This window comes from Adiantum capillus-veneris, chromosome 5, assembly GCF_014529385.1.
Source record: "Adiantum capillus-veneris isolate H3 chromosome 5, ASM1452938v2, whole genome shotgun sequence".
NCBI lineage: Eukaryota > Viridiplantae > Streptophyta > Polypodiopsida > Polypodiales > Pteridaceae > Adiantum > Adiantum capillus-veneris.
In genome coordinates, this window is record NC_140935.1 from 172,547,351 (window position 1) to 172,568,181 (window position 20,831).

At 42.6% G+C, this 20,831-nt stretch overlaps 1 protein-coding gene across 3 annotated transcripts in view; it reads left to right on the forward strand.

The window, feature by feature from the left end:
- The first annotated feature begins 13,597 nt into the window (after positions 1–13,597).
- The window catches only part of LOC147458565 (nucleoporin (DUF3414)), a 251,773-nt gene continuing 244,539 nt past the window's right edge, over positions 13,598–20,831 (forward strand). For all 3 annotated transcript variants that reach the window (XM_086513222.1, XM_086513223.1, XM_086513224.1), the window contains exon 1: positions 13,598–13,796. In XM_086513222.1, coding sequence (XP_086369348.1) covers positions 13,656–13,796 — 141 coding nt within the window. In that variant the 5' untranslated portion in view covers positions 13,598–13,655. The remainder of the gene's footprint in view (positions 13,797–20,831) is intronic.

Consider the following 20,831-nt stretch of genomic DNA (forward strand, 5'->3'; position numbering starts at 1 on the left):
GAATGGAAGCATACAACCATGCCAATGTGTGTCCAACCATAGTAGTGTGGTAGTTCCGAATCTCTGTAGGATTGCCTGCATTGAAGATAGGCACAATAGTAGACAACCTCCAAGTCTCAGGTAATTGCTCATACATGCCATGATTAAACAACATTGCAAGAACCTGTACCAACATATCCCTAGCATGTATAAAATGCTATGCTACTAGACCATCATGATAACATGCCCTCCTGGTCCTCATCCTTTCAAAGGCTCTCTTTACCATCTCAGTGGTAAAGAAGGTGCTCATAACTGGGCATGGCTCTGTAGGAGCTGGAAGGGGGTCCTGTCTTGGAACCGTATATAACGATGTCGCATATTGGCCCCATACAGCAGGAGAAGTAATCACTGGGGGAGGGGAGTGCTCATGAAAGAGTTGCCATGCCTCTCCTGAGTCTCTACTCAAGAACAACTGATACATGGTTCTCTCCATCTGGGCTAGGTAAGCTCGCTTCTTTCGTCGCACAAGGCATCGGGAAGCAATCTGAGACTGTCTGTAATAAGTGATGGCTCCTAAAAGAAGATCCCTCTGAAGTTGGGCTCTCATCTCTCTCCATCCCTCATCATACCAACTATTCTGGGGCATGCTTGCAGAATGTAGCTTTTTAATCCGATTGAGTGTGTGGGTATGCCTATGATGCAACACCATGTAGTGTCTCGGTCAGTAAAGTGGTGGACTCCTCCACTCATAGGCTTGGACCAGCTGTGCATAGACGATCCCAAATCTCCTCTATATATAAAACAAGTCACTCTCATGTAAATGTATAACAGGTATGTGGATTCTAAAGTTTGGGCTGTACTTGATGTTTGGGCTGTACTATACTGAAATGAGACAAGTATTGTCAAGAGAACACAGACATGTGCTTTAAGTTTTCTAGGCACTATGACAACATCGATTGGTCATAAATGCAAAAAAGAGCGAGCTTTTTTTTGCAAGAGATACACTTTTTTGGAAACACTCTCGCTTCAGAAGGTGTGAAATGGACTCGACGAAACTTGAGACTATTCGTGATTGGCCTGACTTAAAGAATCTTTATGAAGTGTGCAACTTTTTGGGTTTGTGCTCATATTATCGGTGGTTCATAAGAACGTTTGCGGAGATATCTTCTCCTTTACATATGTTGAGAAAGGGGTTCCTTTTTTATGGGAGCAATCTTGATGCAGGTAGGCCATGTGATAGCTTATGAGAGCAGGATGTTTTCATGTCCTTAGCACGTTGCACATATTTACAAGAAAGAAAATTTGGCGGTGATCCACGCTCTTACTCAATGGCACCATTTTCTTCTCGGAGCTGAGTTTACGATTTCACCAACCATTAGAGTTTACGCTACTTCTTGTCACAGAAGCAGCTATCAAAAAAGCAAATGAGATGGGCGAATATTTTATCATAGTTTCACTTTCAGATAATCCATTGGTGAATCATGAAAGAAAAGGGTACTTCCTGAATTGGTACTTATGACTTGACTTGAGAGTCAAGATCGGTCCTTCGCGACTAACCGTATCTGCAATCGGGTCAGTGCTACTAGACATACAAGTACTCAAACCATCCAGTTTCTCACAAAACTGGAGCCATCTAGCCGGACAGCCGTGGCAAGGCTGCAAAGAGCAAAATTGATGGGAGTCTTCAAGGTGGATACAAATACGCTATGCTGTGATTGCTGAAATCTAAAAATACTACTGATCTTTATGGCTTAAAATTGGGCTTGAATTCTCTGTTGTAGTCTCTGTCGATGCTATGAAGCTCCTCTCTTAGTGGTGAGCAGCTCGATCTCCCTAGCCCCAATGCTCATTCAATGAGACTATCACGGGTGTAAGTCTGAGTTGAGCTTTACATCAGTGGCTGCTCATCAATCTATCCAGTGTCTGGTGTGAAGAAAGCCGTAATCTGTCTTTGGATTCTCTCAGAGAGAGAGAGAGAGAGAGAGAGAGAGAGAGAGAGAGAGAGAGAGAGAGAGAGAGAGAGAGAGAGAGAGAGAGAGAGAGAGAGAGAGAGAGAGAGAGAGAGAGAGAGAGAGTTTTCTAGTTGAGGGCCACATTTTTTTGGAGCCAACCCCCCTTCCCATTGTACTAATATAATTCTTTCTCTTCAAAAGAGCTTTCAATCAATACGACTGGCTAATCTCACTTCTTATAGCACAAATTGAAGAGATGAAAGCTCCAAAATTCAATAGAGATTTCGATTAGGCTTTTCACTTAAAATACATCGTTGAACTTAATTACAAGGCCCTAAACACCTTGCAAGTGATACGATCTACGGGGATTAAGCAAGAATTAGGTTGGAAAGAAGATGTGTAAGCATTAAGAAGTAGTAACCTCTTTAGTTAATTATGTATAAGCTTGAGCAGCCATAGTTATGGAGACTTGTGTGGGAGAGGGAGAGAAGATGATGAGCCTTGGGGTTTGGACTTGCAAATGCCCCACTTTTGTCCCATAAAATCCTTATTGAATACTTATGAAATTTTGATGGAACTTTTGAAAAATTCATTCGAATTCTGGAACTCTCTCATTCATGAACACATTCCTCCACCCGTTGTACATAATCGGCTCTTCTACTTATTTTATTTTCTCTCACTAGAATGACCAATTCTACAGAGAGAGAAATCATTTAGTAAACAAAAATGAAATTTGGTGACACATTGTACTGCAAAATGGCCCTAATTCCTAAACTCAACCCTAATTTATGTACCAATGTTAGTTGTCATGTGTTTGTAATGTACATTAGACAATCAATCTACCTAGCATACTTAGTATTACATAACACAACCATAACACACATATCCATTTCCACAAGTACTTGGTAGCTACCAGGTGATATTTTTGCTATAGAGTGTATTGATATCATGTTCGTAAGACGTTTGATAAAAAAAAAGCTTCCCACAATGGAATCTAATGTAACTTTATGACTTCACTGATATAAATTCATAAGCGTTTCTCCGGCAAAAAAAAGGTTTAAGCAACACATGTAAAAGTATCTTCCAATTTATTTTTTTCTTTAAGTGTTCATTTAGTACAAGGTATTTTTAGTCATAACTCCACGTCTCATGTAGCTCCAAGTGAGGATTTGCAGCTGTGTCTATAATCTCCCTTGCATGGGTATCTATCTTTGCCCTTTTCTCGTGGTCCAACACAGCCCCTAATAGCATTTCCATCCCAAATCCATAATCCAAACCATCCTCTAGACCAAGATATGTGAAAAACTTAGCCAACCATTTGGGCAATGTCTTGAGATGGATTGGATTTATAGAGGTTTTCTCTTCCTATCCCTCATCTTTGCCACCTTCCTTTCCCTCACTTTTCTCTTTTCTTTTCTCCCTATCCTTTTTCTTTCTCCATGTCTTTCTTCTTGTCTCCTTCTACTCTCCTTTCATCCTGGAATGTTTGATCTTTCTCTAATGTTCATCGATCAATCTATGATTTGGAAGGGTATGGACCATTTATAAAGGGCAAAAAGTCAATCAACTTTAAAGGTAGTGCCATCTTGGAAGTTAGTGTCAAGACCAACTATTAGTGTCATTTTGGTAGTTGGTTCCATCACTCATACCATTTATAAAGGGTGTGCTAGGGCCACCTTGAGAGTAAGAAGACACTCAATTTTGAAGTAAGTGTCATCTTGAGAGTTAGTGTCAACACCAGGATTTAGTGTCCATGTGAAAGACAAAGGGAGAAAAATTATGCCTTGCTGACTTGAGAGTTAGTGTTGTCTTGAAGTTAGTGTTAGCACTAGTTTTTAGTGCCATCTTGGTAGTTAGGGCCGTTACTCTTAGGCTTTAACATTTTAGTAGTGACATCTCTTATCCTTTGAACGATACTCTCGAGTAAAGTGGTTGAACTCCTAGAGAATCAAAAACTCATACACTTAGTCTTTGGCCACCCAGAACGAGCATGATAGTGTTCTGCATTTTAGTGCTCTACCATTTGTTAGAAAATAGCTAGACACGCAATGCCATGCCCCATGCATTAGGGAAAGCCTTACAGTCCCACCTCTGGCTCAGATCAACATCATCTCTTTTGATCTCCCAAAACACTCATGAAATGAGTCTTGGCCTTTGAAGAATACGATGCTTCAATGCTTGTGAACATGGTCTCCCTCAAAAATGCCACAAATTTGACTTCACATTGGAGTTTTATTCCATTTGGATCTAGTTTCTCATAATTGAGACGATGTTTGATGACATCCCTAGCTCCATTGTTCCCATTTTCCATGACCTAAACCTAAATAATTTTAAAGTCATTGGACACTTGTTAGCGTGTTGTATCTAGCAACAAATTAAAATGGTCTCCAGGCTTTGAATTGGGGGGCCACACCATTTGACCACACGCAATGTTCCTGATTAAATGCTATGCCAAGATTTTGCAACCATTCAAAATGTAGCATGCAACAATGCTAAAGAAAACTGGTATCACGAGTCTTGTCATTTGACATGTAAAAGTGATAGTATTTATGGACCACCTCTTTAAGACAAACATATGGAACATGGATAAATATTATAACATCGTCAGAATACCAATGCATGATCTATATATCCCTTTGCTCTTTTGTGTCATTTTTGCAAATCCCACTACATATAATACTATGCTTTTTGGGAAAACATGGTCTTTCTTTGAACTTATCAACCTACCATTTGTACACAAAGTTATGTTGGATATAATTCTTTAAGTGATCCTTGAACAAAACCACAAGTTGTTTTCTATTGATCTTTTGGAAGAACATGACTTTTTGCTTCTTCTTTTTACCTACATGTGTTTCTAGCCTTGACAACCTCAAAAACCTTGACTGTCTCACGATGCATTCCGTTGTTAATTCTTTTGTTGAGCATGTTGGCATCTTTGTGGGGCCGCCGTAGTCTTGCAATCTCCCATCAAACATTTCAATTTGTGAGAGCTAGCACCTTCAAGCCTTGGACACACAACAGACTCCGATTGTAGGGTTATATGGTTGTAGGCTTGAGCACAAATTTGGTACTTGTTAGTAGCCCTACAAATTTACTTTATAGTTGATTAAATATAAGCTAGGAGAGACTTACCTTATCTAATTTAGGGAATCTCTTTGGTAAGTCATCTAGACATGTGTTATGCAGCAATATGTGTACCTATCCTTGACTTATCATAAAAAGTACGGCCTCTACTTCTCAAAAGCTCATTGCTCAATCTTCACATTTGGATGCGTCCTTTGAAATTTAGGAAAAATTTCTACCTTTAGAAAACATGTCAACCTTATTTGGCCCATTCATCTTAATTGAGTACAGCTTAACCATCAAATAAAATCTATATACCCAATTTAATTGAATTGGTCAGGGTGTGTATGCATCCTAGGTAGCCACCATACTTCAAATACCATCACTTAAATATAGGAAGCTATAAATTTTCATGCAACTCACAGGTAGCTAGACCTCTTCATAATAGATGAACTTCAAGTTGTTTTGAAGTTTCTTCCCGAGGGGATATCTTGCCGTATGATCAGCAGAAGCACCACTGTTTGGTACCTATCACCATGTGGTACCCAACCTCAATGCAAGTAGAGTGATAGCTACCTCAATTTAAAGCTCAATCACTTACAAGTTGAACCCTAGGGGGTAGCTACCATATAAAAAAGCTAGCAAGGGATTGGTAACATATCTTGCAAGGAAGAAACGAGCCAAAAAGGATGGGTACCTAACTAGTAGTTACTTGACTTTAAAGTTCAACCACTTACAAGTTGAACCCCAGGGAGCAACTACCATATAAGGAAGCTATCAAGTGATTGATCACATATCTTGTAAGGAATCAACCAACCAAAAAGCTAGCTCCCTATGCACAATATTTATTGCCAAGAAAAAGGGTAGACACCACAAGGCATGACCTACCTAACACAATAAAATTCCCAATAAAAAATAGCACATCAATCCCAAGTAGTCAAAAAAACTAAAGGGTGGTTGCACCATAAGTCAAATAGTTATCAGACTATGTAGTTACACTGAAGCTACTATCATCACATGAGACATGCAACACATGATTCCCACGAACTAGATCTAATAGAAAACGAGCTCGCTTGTCCGATAGGTCCCACCCATGAATCTTTGAGTTAACATGGGTCTACGATTAGCAAGCCCACAATCAACCTTTTCTTCACTTTGAACTGGAAGATCCAAATTTCAAGGTAATACCATCATAAGGACAATACAATCAAAATCTAGGATTATATATAAAACAACAACCTCATCGCCAAACAACTACCTTGATACCAAACATGCGTTCTCATTATATTAAAAATTTACCATTTTGATAGTTCGTTTGCCAAAGAGACTCCTGGTCCTCCTTAATGGCATATAAGCCAAGACTCTCTAAAAGATTCTGCATTTTTCCATTTGTTGGGGTAAGCCCAACTTGTGGTGACAAAGTGGTGTCTATCTATGAGGCTTGCATAAATTGGTTAGACCGGAGGTCCCTAACACCTTAAGGTTTTGGGGTCTGGATGGCTAGACCAATTTGTGGAACGTCACAGTTAAGCGCATATGCGCGGGAACAGTACTGGGATGGGTGACCTCCCGGGAAGTTGTTGCCCTCATGACCTACAACTGGTATCAGAGCCATGGTTCAAAGTCCAACCTCTGAGTCCGTGGAACAGGACATGTTGATGTTGACTTCAACCTCTGAGCTAGCTCCCGGCCACGTTGAAGCTCTCAACCTCTGAGCCTAGAAAAACGCGGAACACATTGGTACTCAAGGGGACGGGAAAGTCCCAAGTTTGGCTTAAGGGGGCGATTGTTGGGGTAAGCCCAACTTGTGGTGACAAAGTGGTGTCTATCTATGAGGCTTGCATAAATTGGTTAGACCGGAGGTCCCTAACACCTTAAGGTTTTGGGGTCTGGATGGCTAGACCAATTTGTGGAACGTCACAGTTAAGCGCATATGCGCGGGAACAGTACTGGGATGGGTGACCTCCCGGGAAGTTGTTGCCCTCATGACCTACACCATTATCTCTATTTCTTACAGAAGAACGATCCAAATGGAGCAAGATCAACTGCATGTGATGTAGATAGCATGGATAAAGGGGATCCCAGTTCAATTGGGAAGAGAAACTTTGCTAGACATTGTTGCAAGCTTCCTAATCTTTGTCTCACTATATTTTTCACTTTTTGCCGCAAAAGTAAGGTGCACGGTCATCTAAATGCCTTGATACCAAACGTACATTCTCAATACATTAGAAATATACACTTTTGGTCATTTGTTTGCTAGAGAAATTCTTTGGACCTTTAGACCCTGTGTTTTTTCATCATTATCATTTCTTGCAATTGCAAAAATCCAAACGGAGCAAGATTAATTGTATATATTGTACATGGGATGGATAAATGGGATAAGTGTTATTGGGAAGATAACCTTGATTAGACAGCTTGATACCAGATATGCCTTCTCAATACATTAGAAATAAATAGTTTAGTTTGGTCACCAAATAAACTCCTTGGTCCTCCTTAGTGGAAATGATTAGCCAAGACTCTCCAAAAGACTCAATTTCCCATCGTCCCTGTTTTTTGGAATTGCAACGATCCAAATGGAGCAATATCAACTATGTGTGTTGTACACCGCATGGATAAATAGGATCCAAGTTTAGTTGAGAATAGTGGCTAGACATCATTGTAAGCTTCCTATACTCTCTAAATTGCACTGCATTTTCACCTTTTGCCCCAAAAGTAAGGTTTAGGGTCGTATGTTTGCCTTGATACCAAACATGCATTGTCAAAACGTTAAATAAAAATAGTTTTGGTAGTTTATTTGCCAAAGAAACTCCTTGGTCCTCCTCACTAGATTATACACTTAGCAGTGGTGTGCACTTAACATAAACATAATGTGTTGTAAACCACTAAAATTTTCCAAGCCACACACAACTCTAAAGTATTTGTAGAAAAACACTTATACAACAATTAGATCTAGTTTTCAATGATAAGCCACATGAGTTTACATTACAATTCAATAGTCAAAACGACAAAGAAGGCGTACTCGATAGCGTCATCTACATGCTTTGAGTTAGTTGTCTATCGATACATTACATGTACGTTACATCTTGCATCGTTACAACGCTCATTTTCCACATCACATAGTGTAATTGTTGTCTATTGATCATTGGACATATCCTCTAATCACTATTCCAAGGCTTTTTGTGTGTTGAGCCTTGAGGTTTATGCTTGCAATATATTTGGAAGCTTAGTTGTATACGCACTCCATAATCATAATGTATTTACCCATGTGGCTAATCCTGCTCTCACCATCTTCATTGAGCTATATTATAGAAGATAAGGGTATACCAATTTTTATAGCTAGTATTCTCAATTCATATTAGAGCACATTTTCTTTATTTGTAAAAGTATCTCCTCCATATTGCACCACCACATATCTTGTTTTGGTATACTGTTTTAGAATTTGCCATAGATAGTAATGCCCACATTCCATTCCTCGTACAATGAGAGCATTGTTGAGATATAGGTTGAATGAAGATATCCAAAAGAGTTTGATTTATCTCTCAATGGTGTTCCATCTTCTCCATTCACCTTCTTGGATTGTATCAAACCAAGTATCCTCATGCTAGGGAATGGTTTTTCTTGCACATAGTAACAAGTAGTGATATTATGGTCATATTGGCATCCTTGCATATTGGTGTCTTGCAAAAAGTGACTGTGATGTGCATTGGCTCTTAACCTACTAGTCCCTGAAAAACGCAACACCATGTTGTCTTGGTGTGCAACTAGCAATAGATATGCCATTGTCCTGTGTAGTTTTATGAAGCTTATATGCACAACTTTTCGAAATTGACAAACATCCATTTTATGTCATTCCAATGGAGATGCCACTCAAAGTCCATATACTAAACAATTTGATGGCAAAAATATGATTGAAGTACTCACGAAGCAACCGCCCATTCCCCATTATGGACATTAACATAATCATCCTTATTCACATGTCCCTCCATACTTGCCAACATGGAATTGACGATCTCTTTGTCTTCCAAGCCATATTGAAATAGGCAATCATCACAATTTGATTGTCAAAGCGTGATTCCAATCATCAAAATCAAGTAGCATGTTAATAACTGCACTACCAAACAACATGGCAAAGAAATATGAAAAAAGACCATCGAGCCAACCTTGTTCGGTGCTTGTCACCATTCGTAGATATCCCTCTCATTCTAACATATTTTTCAAAGACTGGGATAATTCTTTGAGCTCTTTTTCTATTGGGTCTATTCCATTATGCTCTACATTATAAAATAGTCACAAGGGTATCTCTATTGATCTCTACATTAAGTTACTATAACATGAAAAAACTTTCATAGCTCACTTCTTTTTGTAAAATTGGGTGTAGAGGGATTTTTACCGATGTCCTTTATTGTTCTAGTCTACAACTAAATATTGTTAACGAAGCACCCAACTAGAGTTCACACAATCAAACCATTGCAAAATCACAAAAGTACCATGGCACCTTGCAAACTTTCTCTAATTAGGGCTATTCTTGATGATGTAAGGGAGGGTCTTGTTGTTGTTTTGGTGTTTCTATGTGACCGGCCCTCCGTTCATCCTCCTCTCGCTCTTTAACAACATTGTTATGCTACCATTCCTCGCAAGCAAGAGATTTACCCTCTCTACTTTGTTAGCATAAGATCGCCATCCAAATTCTTGTTCTCTCATGGGCCACATGGCAGTTATATTTTAAGCACTACAAACTACCGAGAGTTTTGGGTTGCTTTGCACCCTGGCGTTTGCAACAAACTTGTGTAGTTTGAGTCTCGACAAGGGCAAAAGTACTCTCTCTCTCTGTCTCTCTCTCTCTCTCTCTCTCTCTCACACACACACACACACACACACACAATGCCTGTGTATCTATTGAATAACATCTCTCTCTCTCTCTCTCTCTCTCTCTCTCTCTCTCTCTCTCTCTCTCTCTCTCTCTCTCTCTCCCCCCCCCCCCCTTCTTCCTTCCTCTTTGTATAGAACCCATATCATATACAATATACGGAGCACGGTTCTTAGTCTCCATTTTTGTGGTTGATGAATATCATGTAAGTTTTTGTGTCCACAAATTAAGGATAGCAAATCCATTGAAAAATCTAGGAAAGACACAATATTTGGTACACTATTCAAGCATAGACAAGAAGGGTATGGTGAGGAGTCAAAGCAAGGAGTTTTTCTTTTCTATCTAGACTAAAAGCCCGTAATCAAAAGAAGGATTTGCACCAAGTTAGAGTTCACAATAGTTGGATGGAATATAATGGCTGAATACTCTTTGTTGGATGCAACACAATCAGGATACTCCCAACATGGGAGTGGCAAGGAAGCTCTGGGGTGTTTTAACTAGATGCAAAGGGAAGATCGTGCATTCACCCATGCTTGCACCTTGAAAGCTGGTCGCCTTACACAAGACCTTCACATGGGTTTGAGTATTCATGATGAAATTCTTAGTCTTCACAGGCCGTTGGAGGGGAATGTCATGCTTGATGGTGTTTTGATCAATATGTATGCTAAATCTGATGCCCTCACAAGAATACAAAAAAATTTAAATTGGCACCCTTTGATGGATGCCTTCTCTTGGAGCGCTATGAGTAGAGGATATGCCAAACATGACTGTGGCATGGAAGTCATAGGCTAGTTTACCCAGATGCGAAGTCGCAAGACCTTCGCATGGTTTGAGAATTCATGGTGATATTGCTAGTCATGGGCCGTTGGAGGGGAATGTCATGCTAGACAGTGTTTTGATTGATATTGTATGTCGAATGTGGTGCCCTCACAAAAATACAAAAAATTACTGATTGGCATCCTCTCATGGATGCCTTGTCTTGGAGCGCATTGATTGGAGGATATGCCCAACATGGCTATGTCATGGAAGCCGTGATCTATTTTACCCATATGCGAAGTGAGGGTTTCTCACTAGATGAAATCTCTTGGAGTGATTTTATAGGAGGATGTGTTGAACAAGGGCTGGCCGATGAACCTTTGAACTATTTTGGTTAGATGCAACCCCAAAGTCTCTCCCTGGCTACAAGCACTTCTCTTAGTGTGCTCAATGCATGTAGTCACTCAGGGCTATTGGATGAGGGTCAAAAATGGCATTATATCACGCAAAGAGCACTAAACTTGCATGGATGTCCTTTTATGGCATGCAAGGCCTTTTGGCACAGTTATGAGAGTAATCAAGAGGACGTCATCAAGTAGTTAAGTTCTAGTTTGATCGTCTTTTCTAGGTTCCTCTCAGAAATAGGGAAATGTGGAGCTTGTGCGATTGGCTTTTGAGCGTGCAATAGAACTAAAAAATGCAATGCTATAGCATTTGTGTTAATTTATTAACATTTATGCAACTCTTAGTATGCAAGAAGAGGCACAAAACAATAAATGGGGACAACTATCACCGCTTCCTACAAGCATGGGCATCAAGGCTTCACCATCTCTGAGTTGGTCTTCACGTTGCTGTAAGCTGATCTTTGTCAAAGTGCATTGCTGCAAGCTAGTATTCATCTCCAATATGGGCTTCGTGTTGCCCCAAGGCTTTCAGATATTTCAGAAAGAAAAATCATTTCTTTTAGGCATCCTCTATAGGATGTTGTCTCTTGGAGCGCTTGATTCCAAGTTATGCCATCAACATGAAACCAAGTCAAAAGCAACAAGTTTTTGTCAGAAGAAGGTAAGCAGTTCTCAAAGAGAGAACTCTCAAAGAAAAGAAGGAGACCAGTTCTAAATTGAACTTAGGTAAAGAGAGGTTTTTACCTTATGGTTTTCTCTCCTTAGATGTCCAAGGATGTTTATGAGGATGTAAACATTGCTTCAAAGGGAGGCAATGTCATGTCATCTATAGCATTGGGACGACGGAGCACATATGGCATGCATGGTAAGGTACGCAGGGCACACTTTGTATGCATAGTTCAGGGGTGGAGCCCACATGGGGTTTGAGTGTAGAGGATCGAGGCTATGGCGGTTGTTGTATTGTGGATCTCATGGCGAGCAAGGCAAGGCGTGCTGTAGAACGAGAGACCGAGTGAGAGAGAAAGGGAGAGAGAGCAGAGATACGATACCAGTAAAAAACACGCTTTGCTATTATTGTTGATTATTGTGTATAAGCCTTACAAAGTATATAAAGCCACAAAAAAGGCCATGCAAACTAGAAGTGAATATGGCCATATGGCCATACGATGTGTAGCTTGGCGCACCACGAGTATGGGTCATGTCTGACCAAGTGTGAACGGCCAAGGCTAGTCTATTAAAAGAGGACTCATATGGTTGGGTGGTAAGTCTTCAGCAGTGCTCCTAAACCAGTGAGCACAGTATAGGGCTCTTCACGAGAGGCTTTGACGTCCTAGGATTCAGGATATGTTTCAGCCCCCAAGAAGTCCTAACAATCAATCTGGATCTTTCTTTGAAACAAGGCCGACACTAACTCACGAACGACGGCATTGCCTGCTGTTAGAGAGAGAGAGAGAGAGAGAGAGAGAGAGAGAGAGAGAGAGAGAGAGAGAGAGAGAGAGAGAGAGAGAGAGAGAGAGAGAGAGAGAGAGAGAGAGAGAGAGAGAGAGAGAGAGAGAGAGAGAGAGAGAGAGAGAGAGAGTTTTCTTGATTGCTTTGAACGACACTGCAGATGAGAAAGAGAGAGAGAGAAAGACGAGCTATTTTTATTACTAAGCTAAAAAATAGCTTTAAAAATCTTAAAAAAATGTGTACAAGATTTGATAAACAACACGCCTATATCACGCCAACAAACTAAGTATGTTGCCCCAACGTTTTTTTCATTTCTTTTTGTAGGAATCTAGCAATATACTTTACAAAGTAAAAGGAGATCGGGTTGAACTTTGGAAAAAAAACCTTGGCAGATGGATAGGTGTCCTCAATTTTGGATTGGGCGTGAGATTCTCCCGTCGGTGGAGATGTACGTGGAGAGAGAGAGGGGGGAGAGAGAGAGCGAGAATGCCAAGTGTGCGCGAAGGCAAACGGATTTTTTTTTTTTAATAAAATAGTTGACTGGAGGCGTGCTGCTTTGGCGTCGCTGTTGGATTGCGGATTCCATCCCGCTCGTGAGTCTTCGCGCTCCAAAGGCCTCCATGGGCAGCTCATGTTCACCTCGCCTTGCTGCTCGCTATCATCCATGGTGACAGATTGGGTGTGTGGGGTAGGGATGGGATGACAGGGAGAGGTTGCATGGCAACCGTTGGGTACCCTGTGTGATGCAGGCAAGGCTGCAGGATGTGAAGGCGCAGAGCTCTGTGAAGGCAACCATGCGAGCGCACGGGGCGAGTTGGAGTAGTGCTATAGCCTGGATTCTCGTAAACCCATCGGGGGACTGCATGCAGCGGACATGCGCTATGGAAAGCTTGACAAGGTGATGGCGGCGACGGCGCGGGGGGGGGGGGGGGGGGGGGCTTGATAGCGACAATTGATATTCTTTTGCTTTTTAATTCAAAAACGAGATGCGAATCTTCTGGCTTAATTAATTAATGTTATATGTGTAGACCCAATATGTAGACCCAGCAATACCTAAACGCGAAAAAAAGCAGCAGCAATAATTCAAATGTGTCACTGCCTACAAAGACTAGGCATTTTTGAGCACAAAAATGCCCAGTCTCAAAAGCCCTGTGGGTTTTTAAGTGGCGGGAAAGTAATCGAGGCATGGCTAGCGTAGCGCGAGCGATCGAACAAGCTGCCTCATGCAAGGTGGACGAAACCCTCTGGTGGGACTCGCACGAGTCTCTCTTCCACCTTCTCGATGACTTCCTTTCGGGCTCCCGCAAGCTTCCCGCGAACCAGCTGGTACGTGCTATTCTAGCTCTGCACCTTCCCCTTTCTTAGTCTCGTGCTTGGTTTCTGGAGTCAGGACCAGCTCCAGCCTCCGTTTGCAGATGCAATTTATATCTGCTGAAAGGATTCTTAATTCTCTCTTCCCCGTCGCTTTGAACTGAGAGTAAGCTAACGGGTTCCTCGCGAGTGACTCTCAGCATTTCAACTGGCTTGCCTGTCTCAGCATTATGCCTGAATTGTGAAGTTACCTGTAATATTCTTCTTGAAGAACTTCTATGTTAGTCACCGTTAGCAATGAGGCATCATTAAGGATTTTTTTGTATGTAGAAGGAGCATCAATTTGGATTCGGTAGAGTTTCCAAGTCTAGGGAAACAAAAAAGGTAGACCTAAGATACCTGTGTGGAGGTGTCGGGATTGATGTCACATGTAATACATGCTTTTCTGCCCATCAGATTATTCAATGGCATACGATTATCCTGATTGGTATTCAACATTATTGTGGTTGAATTGTATCTGATGCATCAACCACCAATGGAACCTTTTGGCTCTGCCACCAAGAGCAATAAAATTCATGCATGTTTTGCAGCTCATAAACAACTGCAAGCTCAAATGCAACCAAGACTGTAGAAAAACCTGTTTCAGCTTTTCTTGAAATATCTCAGGTTTGATGGGGAAAAATGTTGGACATAGAGAGAGAGAGAGAGAGAGAGAGAGAGAGAGAGAGAGAGAGAGAGAGAGAGAGAGAGAGAGAGAGAGAGAGAGATATTGTGAATTATTGAGAGGAAAGAGAAGAGTAGGATAACCCCAAACGGTGGCAATGTACTGCTCCGATTGGATGGAGAAAGAAACGGTGACCCCTCACAAATGATCCAAGAGAGCACCAACAATCAGACTCAAAGTGCAGATTTTACACGAGGGTTCCTTTTGGATGATGGAGGTTGTTTATGATATCATATTGGAGCAGACGATGGTTGAGGCCAACTACTTCATGACTATTTGATAGGTTGCCGAGTTGTTCGAGAGTGAGTTCGGTGAGGCCTTCGGGAAGTTGATTTGGCTAGAGACATGTGCATCTTGGTACCTTCCCTTGGCTTTTGTGGTGGATGATGAGTGGGCCCCTCCTGCCTCTGTTACGGTATGGTTGTGCTGTAGTTGTGCATTTTTTTTTGGGGTACAATATCAGGAAATGTTAAGAGTGGATGCGGATGATTTTGGAGGCACATTCCAGGGGTTTCACAATTCCTTGGCTTTTGTGAGCTACTAAAAGAGGTTTTTACAACGAATACATTGTATCGATTAAATACTTGGCACTCAACATTGTGGTTTTCGCTATATTTTCCAAGGCTCGAAGAAGAAGAAGAACAAAATCAACAAAACGGTAAGAACAATGGTAATTCTTTGTCTTCTCAATCTTCTTCTACACCTAAAGCACAAAACTCTTCACCTAACAGTGATAACAAAGGAAAGGCTAAAACTCAGTAAACCCCTAAGTTGACACCTGATGAAAAATCTACTCAAGGAATAGTAGGAGTGTCACAAATTGCTGACGTGTCAAGCCATTGAAGAACGGAGCCAACGTGCAGATCTCGGCTGAGGAGCCTAAACCCTAAGAAGAAGAAGCAAAAGAAGCCAAAGCAACAGAAGGAGTTTTACCAACTTGCAAAGTCTCTCCGAGTGGCCTATTCTAAAGAAGAGTTCCCGCCAACTTAGGGGACCCTGTCCGATGGGGCCCAAGTGACATAAAGACAATAAATAAAGTTGGACCCACACACACAACGTAGTAATTGCTTTTCAAGGCAAAGGGCCTTTAAATATGTGCAGAGGGCTCATTCTGGCATGCTTCAATACGAAGGTGATTGTACTAAGTTCAAGCAATATAAAGAAATACCCAAAAGGGGTGCCAAGGTTTGGGGCAAGTGCTCTCTGGGGTGGAACTCCGCCACTCCCCGTCTCGTGTGTCGTGCATCTCTTTCAATTCAATCGTTATTTGAAGTGCTTAAAGATGTTCAGTCTGTTCTTTTCCGTTGGCACGTGGTGCCAGTCTCGTGACAATGGTATTAGAGCTTCAGGCGTGAGCGTTTTTGAAAGCATACCAATCCTACCAAAGAGCATATAGAGCAAGGTGACGCTTATAAAGCTTACTGGAAATTTTATTAAAGAATCTTCGTGTCCCGACCCTTGACTTATTAGCCACTCCCACCCTTACTTCATTGCGCATCGGGCACGCTCCCATCTTCATCGCTCTGTCTTACAGAGCATAAGCCATAAAGATCACTTGCAAGAGAAGGATCAAGGAATTTTCAAGGCGCTATTTTTCTCAGATATAGTGCCATGCAGTGGTGGAAGTCTATAGCTACCAAGCTGCATGTAATATGTAGCGGAAGTGAATGACGGTGTCTGATTTAGGATGAGTGAACAGTAAGTGCTCAAGGTTTCTTTTACTGACTGGAAGGGAGAGCCTTCCTTGGCTTAATGTGAGACTGTGCAATGACCAAAACACGAGAGTGGAATGCAAACTGTGAGAGAGTGCAAGAGAGTGCTAGAGAAATGAAATAAAATGTTATATTAGCGTCTTCAAAATGCCAAAATGACCTATGGGACTAGAAAGCTACAATGTGGAGGATCTGATACAAAGTTTGAGTAACAAAAATAAGAATACTATGGAATCCTAAGCTACTGGATGTGAACTAAGCAGCTAGCTCGGTTAGCTAAATCACGGGAGATCCAACATCGGTCGTTGGTGGATCTCATCAATCTCCTCCATGGTCAGAAATCTGACTGGGCGTCGTGCATGTCGGGCCGAAGTGATTTGAATCCTTTGATGCAGCCTCCGTCGATACTGTGTAGTCCTTCGCAATCGTGGGCGTCTGGATCTCCCCAGCTCGATCGCTCGGTCGATCAACGTGCCTCTGGTGCGAGGCGAATGTGGGCTCTATTGTGGTAGTAACTCCTCCGGGTGTCAAGTGTCTGCTCTAAATAAGTCTGTGATCTATCTTTGAGACTAGCTGGCCTCTTTTCTCATCAGGCTCTCTCTATGTATGTGTAGCTTGAGCGAAAACAAACCCAGGCATCTTTGGTCCTCGTACCCCATGACTCAGGAGAGTGGTCCAAAGCCCTCTCCGAACAAGCAGTAGAAGCGGCCTCGGATCTCATAGTAGACTAGGTAGTGGCATGTGTAGTGCAACTCTGTCTCAGGCTCTATGTGACACAGGGGGCATGTCCTGGCCTCTGCTGGTACTCTGTTGTATCTCCCAATCTAGGCAGTGGCATGTGTAGTGCGACTCTGTCTTCGGCTCTATGTGACACAGGGGGCATGTCCTGGCCTCTGCTGGTACTCCGTTGTATCTCCCAATAGCACATCGTATCCCATGAGACAAGTGGGTATCCATGTATGTGGGTCTCGTCACAAAACCGTCCTCCGTAAGCTGGAGAAGATGCTCTCTGTAGAAGGCCATCTTCATGCCCAACTCTTGTGTTGGCTGTATCCATATCCTCTTGGTGTCTAGGTAGTCCGGTGATCTCGGACTGTGTAAGAGTCAGAGAGGGTGTATCCAGTGAGTACTGGAAGGGGGGCAATTTGTCTCTGCTGAACCCATGCGCCTAAAACCATGATGTCATCTCCCCATACCAGCATGCTGTATCTCCCTGCATGGCTAACTATTAAGTGCAAGGCGGGCATATCTGTCCTTGGGAAGTTCCCACATGTGGTGTACGAAGGAGACTGATCTGGTGAGTGCCTCAACCACTAGTGGGGGGGCAGCTAGCTCTGCTTGGATAATGTCACGTGGTACTGAAGCCTTGGCTCAAACAACCGCAAGATCATAGATACCAGAGGCTTCTCCATGTCCCCCCATTCAGCAGTGCGACCCGACCTCCCGTGATGATCCAATGAAGGTCCCCATATCTCTGCTCCATAGAGCAATGCAGAAGCCACCAGAGTGTCAAAGAGCTAGAGCTTTATCGGAGGCTCCTGAAATTGAACTTGTGAACACATCCTCTCCAATCTACCCAATGCTGCATGGGCTTTGGGCAGTCTAGTCTCTGTTGCTCTCCTCAATGAAAATGCTGGTCCACTAAGACCACTCCAAGGTAAGTGTAAGCATCTGTATACTCCACTATCTCGTGGCTGTATGTGAATGCGGGTGTTGACATCTTGATCCATTGTCGGGTGGTATTAAATACCATACCAAGGTTGACAGACAAACCACTTTCATGGGCAAACTTATGCAAAGCATCCAAGTGACGTTGCATCCCCTCCGGAGAGTCGGAGATCAACACAATATCATCAGCATATAACAATAGTGGAATCCATGTCCATGCCAGCTGTGCACCTCTATCACCATCTCTCAATATAGTAAGAAACCTCAGCCACATACATACCAAATACAGTAGGAGAGAGCGGGTAGCCCTGCTTCACCCCGATAGTGGTGTGAACCGGCGTAGGTAGACCCTCTAAGGTGTGTACATGCCCCACTACTTACCTGTATAATGCCATGATCCCCCAAATGAGCTCTGTGGGTACTCCCATCTCCTGTAGTCTGCGCATCAATCTAGCTCTAGGTATTGTGCCAAATGCTTTGCGGAAGTCCACAAAGCTACAATAGATCCTCTTCCATGTGATCTGCTCTCCTCAATAATGACTCTGAGTGTCGGGATATGGTAAAGAGTAGAAAAACCTCTCCTTAACCCTGCTTGCCCGGTTGTGCGTATCCCCTCCTTCTCTGCCTATCTACTCAATTGCTGCTCAAGAATGGATGCGTACAACCGTGCCAATGTGTGTCCAATCATGATAGTGCGATAATTCCCAGGCTCCATAGGGTCTCCTGACTTGAAGATAGGTACAATAGTATCAGGCAAGCCCTCACACATGGCACGTTTGAACATAATTGCTAGAAGCTGTGCTAGTAGATCTCTGGCATGCATGAAATGCTCAGCTACTAAGCCATCATGATCATATGCTCTCCTAGTCCTCATCTTGTCATTGGCCTTCTTCACCATCTCAGCGCCGGTGAAAAAAGCATGTGTGTGGGCATGGATCGAGGGGGTCGAGAAGGGGCGACTGAGGAACTGTGTACAAAGATGATGCGTACTAGCCCCAGGCCTCTGTAGAGGTAATGGCAGGGGGGGAGAGTGCTCATGAAGAGCCGCCATGCCTCATGTGAGTCCCGACTCAAGAATAGCTGGTATAGATCCTGCTTTAGTCGAGCCAAAAAAGCCCTCTTCTTCCTCCATACCAGGTGTTGGAAGTCAATCCGTGACTGTCTGTGAGTGATGTCCCCTAAAAGCACCCCCCTTTGAAGTCTGGCTCTAGTATCGCGGCATTCCTTATCATACGAGTTGTTCTGGGGCATGCTCCCAGAACGGCGTCTCTGCTCAGGCTGGGTGTGTGGGTATGCCTCTGCTGCTGCATCTTGTAATGTCTATGTCAGTATAGCAGTAAGCTCCTCTAGAGGTCGCCTTGGCTCCTCAGTGCACAGGCGCTTGTAAATCCCATCTATGTATACAGAGTCCGTCTCCCGCGTGAAGGTGTAGCGAGTAGGGGCTGCTGCCCGTGGCTTGTGTGCTACACTAAACTGGAAAGAGATGGTCATCTACACAAGAGCATGATCCACTGCCATACCAACAGGTCTGGGCCCAACCGTGAGATCATGGATTCTAGAGATGAAGCTCGGCTGTGCCATGACATAGTCCACTGTGCTGGCTCCATGTCTGTGTGGAAAGCATGTAAAACCTCCCGCATCGGGAAATCACTGTAGGCAATTCAAGATGGCCAATCCATGTGCAGTCCCCATGTCTATCAAGTGTCCTCCATACTCAGTATGTTCCACATCCTGTGATAGTCTGGACAGGCCCATCTCTGCAACATCCAGCTCTCTTAGCCAAGGTGGTACCAAACGTACTGTACGTGGCGTATATGTACGTACTGTACATTGTTCCGTACAAGAAAAATTTCTATGTACGTAAAAATACGTACTCTTGGTAAAAAACCGCAAAATACTACATTTTCTAGGACTTCTCCAATATAAATCAAGAGAGAAGCCAACAACTTATAGAGACATTCAAAGACATGTTGTACAAGACAACCACATACTGTGTAACTACTGCAAGAGATTTAAAAGTTAAGACGACATTGATAATTGAACAAGAACATCAAGGCTCAAGAGTCAAATGAGATCTGAAATAACAATGAACACACCAATGCTGAAAACATCAAATGACAAAGTACCATAGGTGATAGCCTACAAGGCCCACGCCATAACAAAAGGCTCATCAGCCATCATAACTGAAACCATCCTACTCAAAAAGTCTGTCTATATAGTAGTAGATACTAGAAAGCACTAAATAGCCAGCTCAAAGCTAGCACATCATCCATGTGATGGCCCCATCGTCAAAAATCATCATCAGATGCAGATGAAGACTCTATTGAAGAGACCAAGTCCCCATCCGTCAGGACATTGCCTGTCACAAAAATACGGAAGTGTAAACTGACGTTTAATTGCACTTCAAATACTCAAGAGAATTAGAGGGAGGGAGAAAACTTGACACTTCATTGGGGACCAGAAGATGGGCTGGTCCCCCCCCATAAAGAGAATATCTTTATTACTAAGGGAGAATCTTTACAAGCACAGGAACGGGGCATACGTCCGTCCTCTATTCTTTCTTCTGTTCTGCTCTGACTACTGACTGAGAAAGTGTTTCCACTTTCTTTCTGCTTAGGGGATTTCCCCTCTTCTGCGAGACTGGTTGGAAGCTCTCGAAAAGAGAGTCTATCTTCCAAAACAGTTCCTCGGAAGCTCTCACAGAGGAGAGTCCATCTTCCGTTACGTGTTGCCTTCATGCTCAGTCATTCATGCATCGAACACAAAAAGAGAAACAAGCAAAATGCACACACACATACTTGCTGTAATTTTCTGCACATAACTTGAAATTCTTACCTGTGCACACCCTTACGTCGCCTTACGCCGAAACAGAGGTCTTCTTCGCGATGGAATCGCACCAAACTTGATATAGGCTTAGGATTAGGAGAGAGAAGAGAATTTCTATGG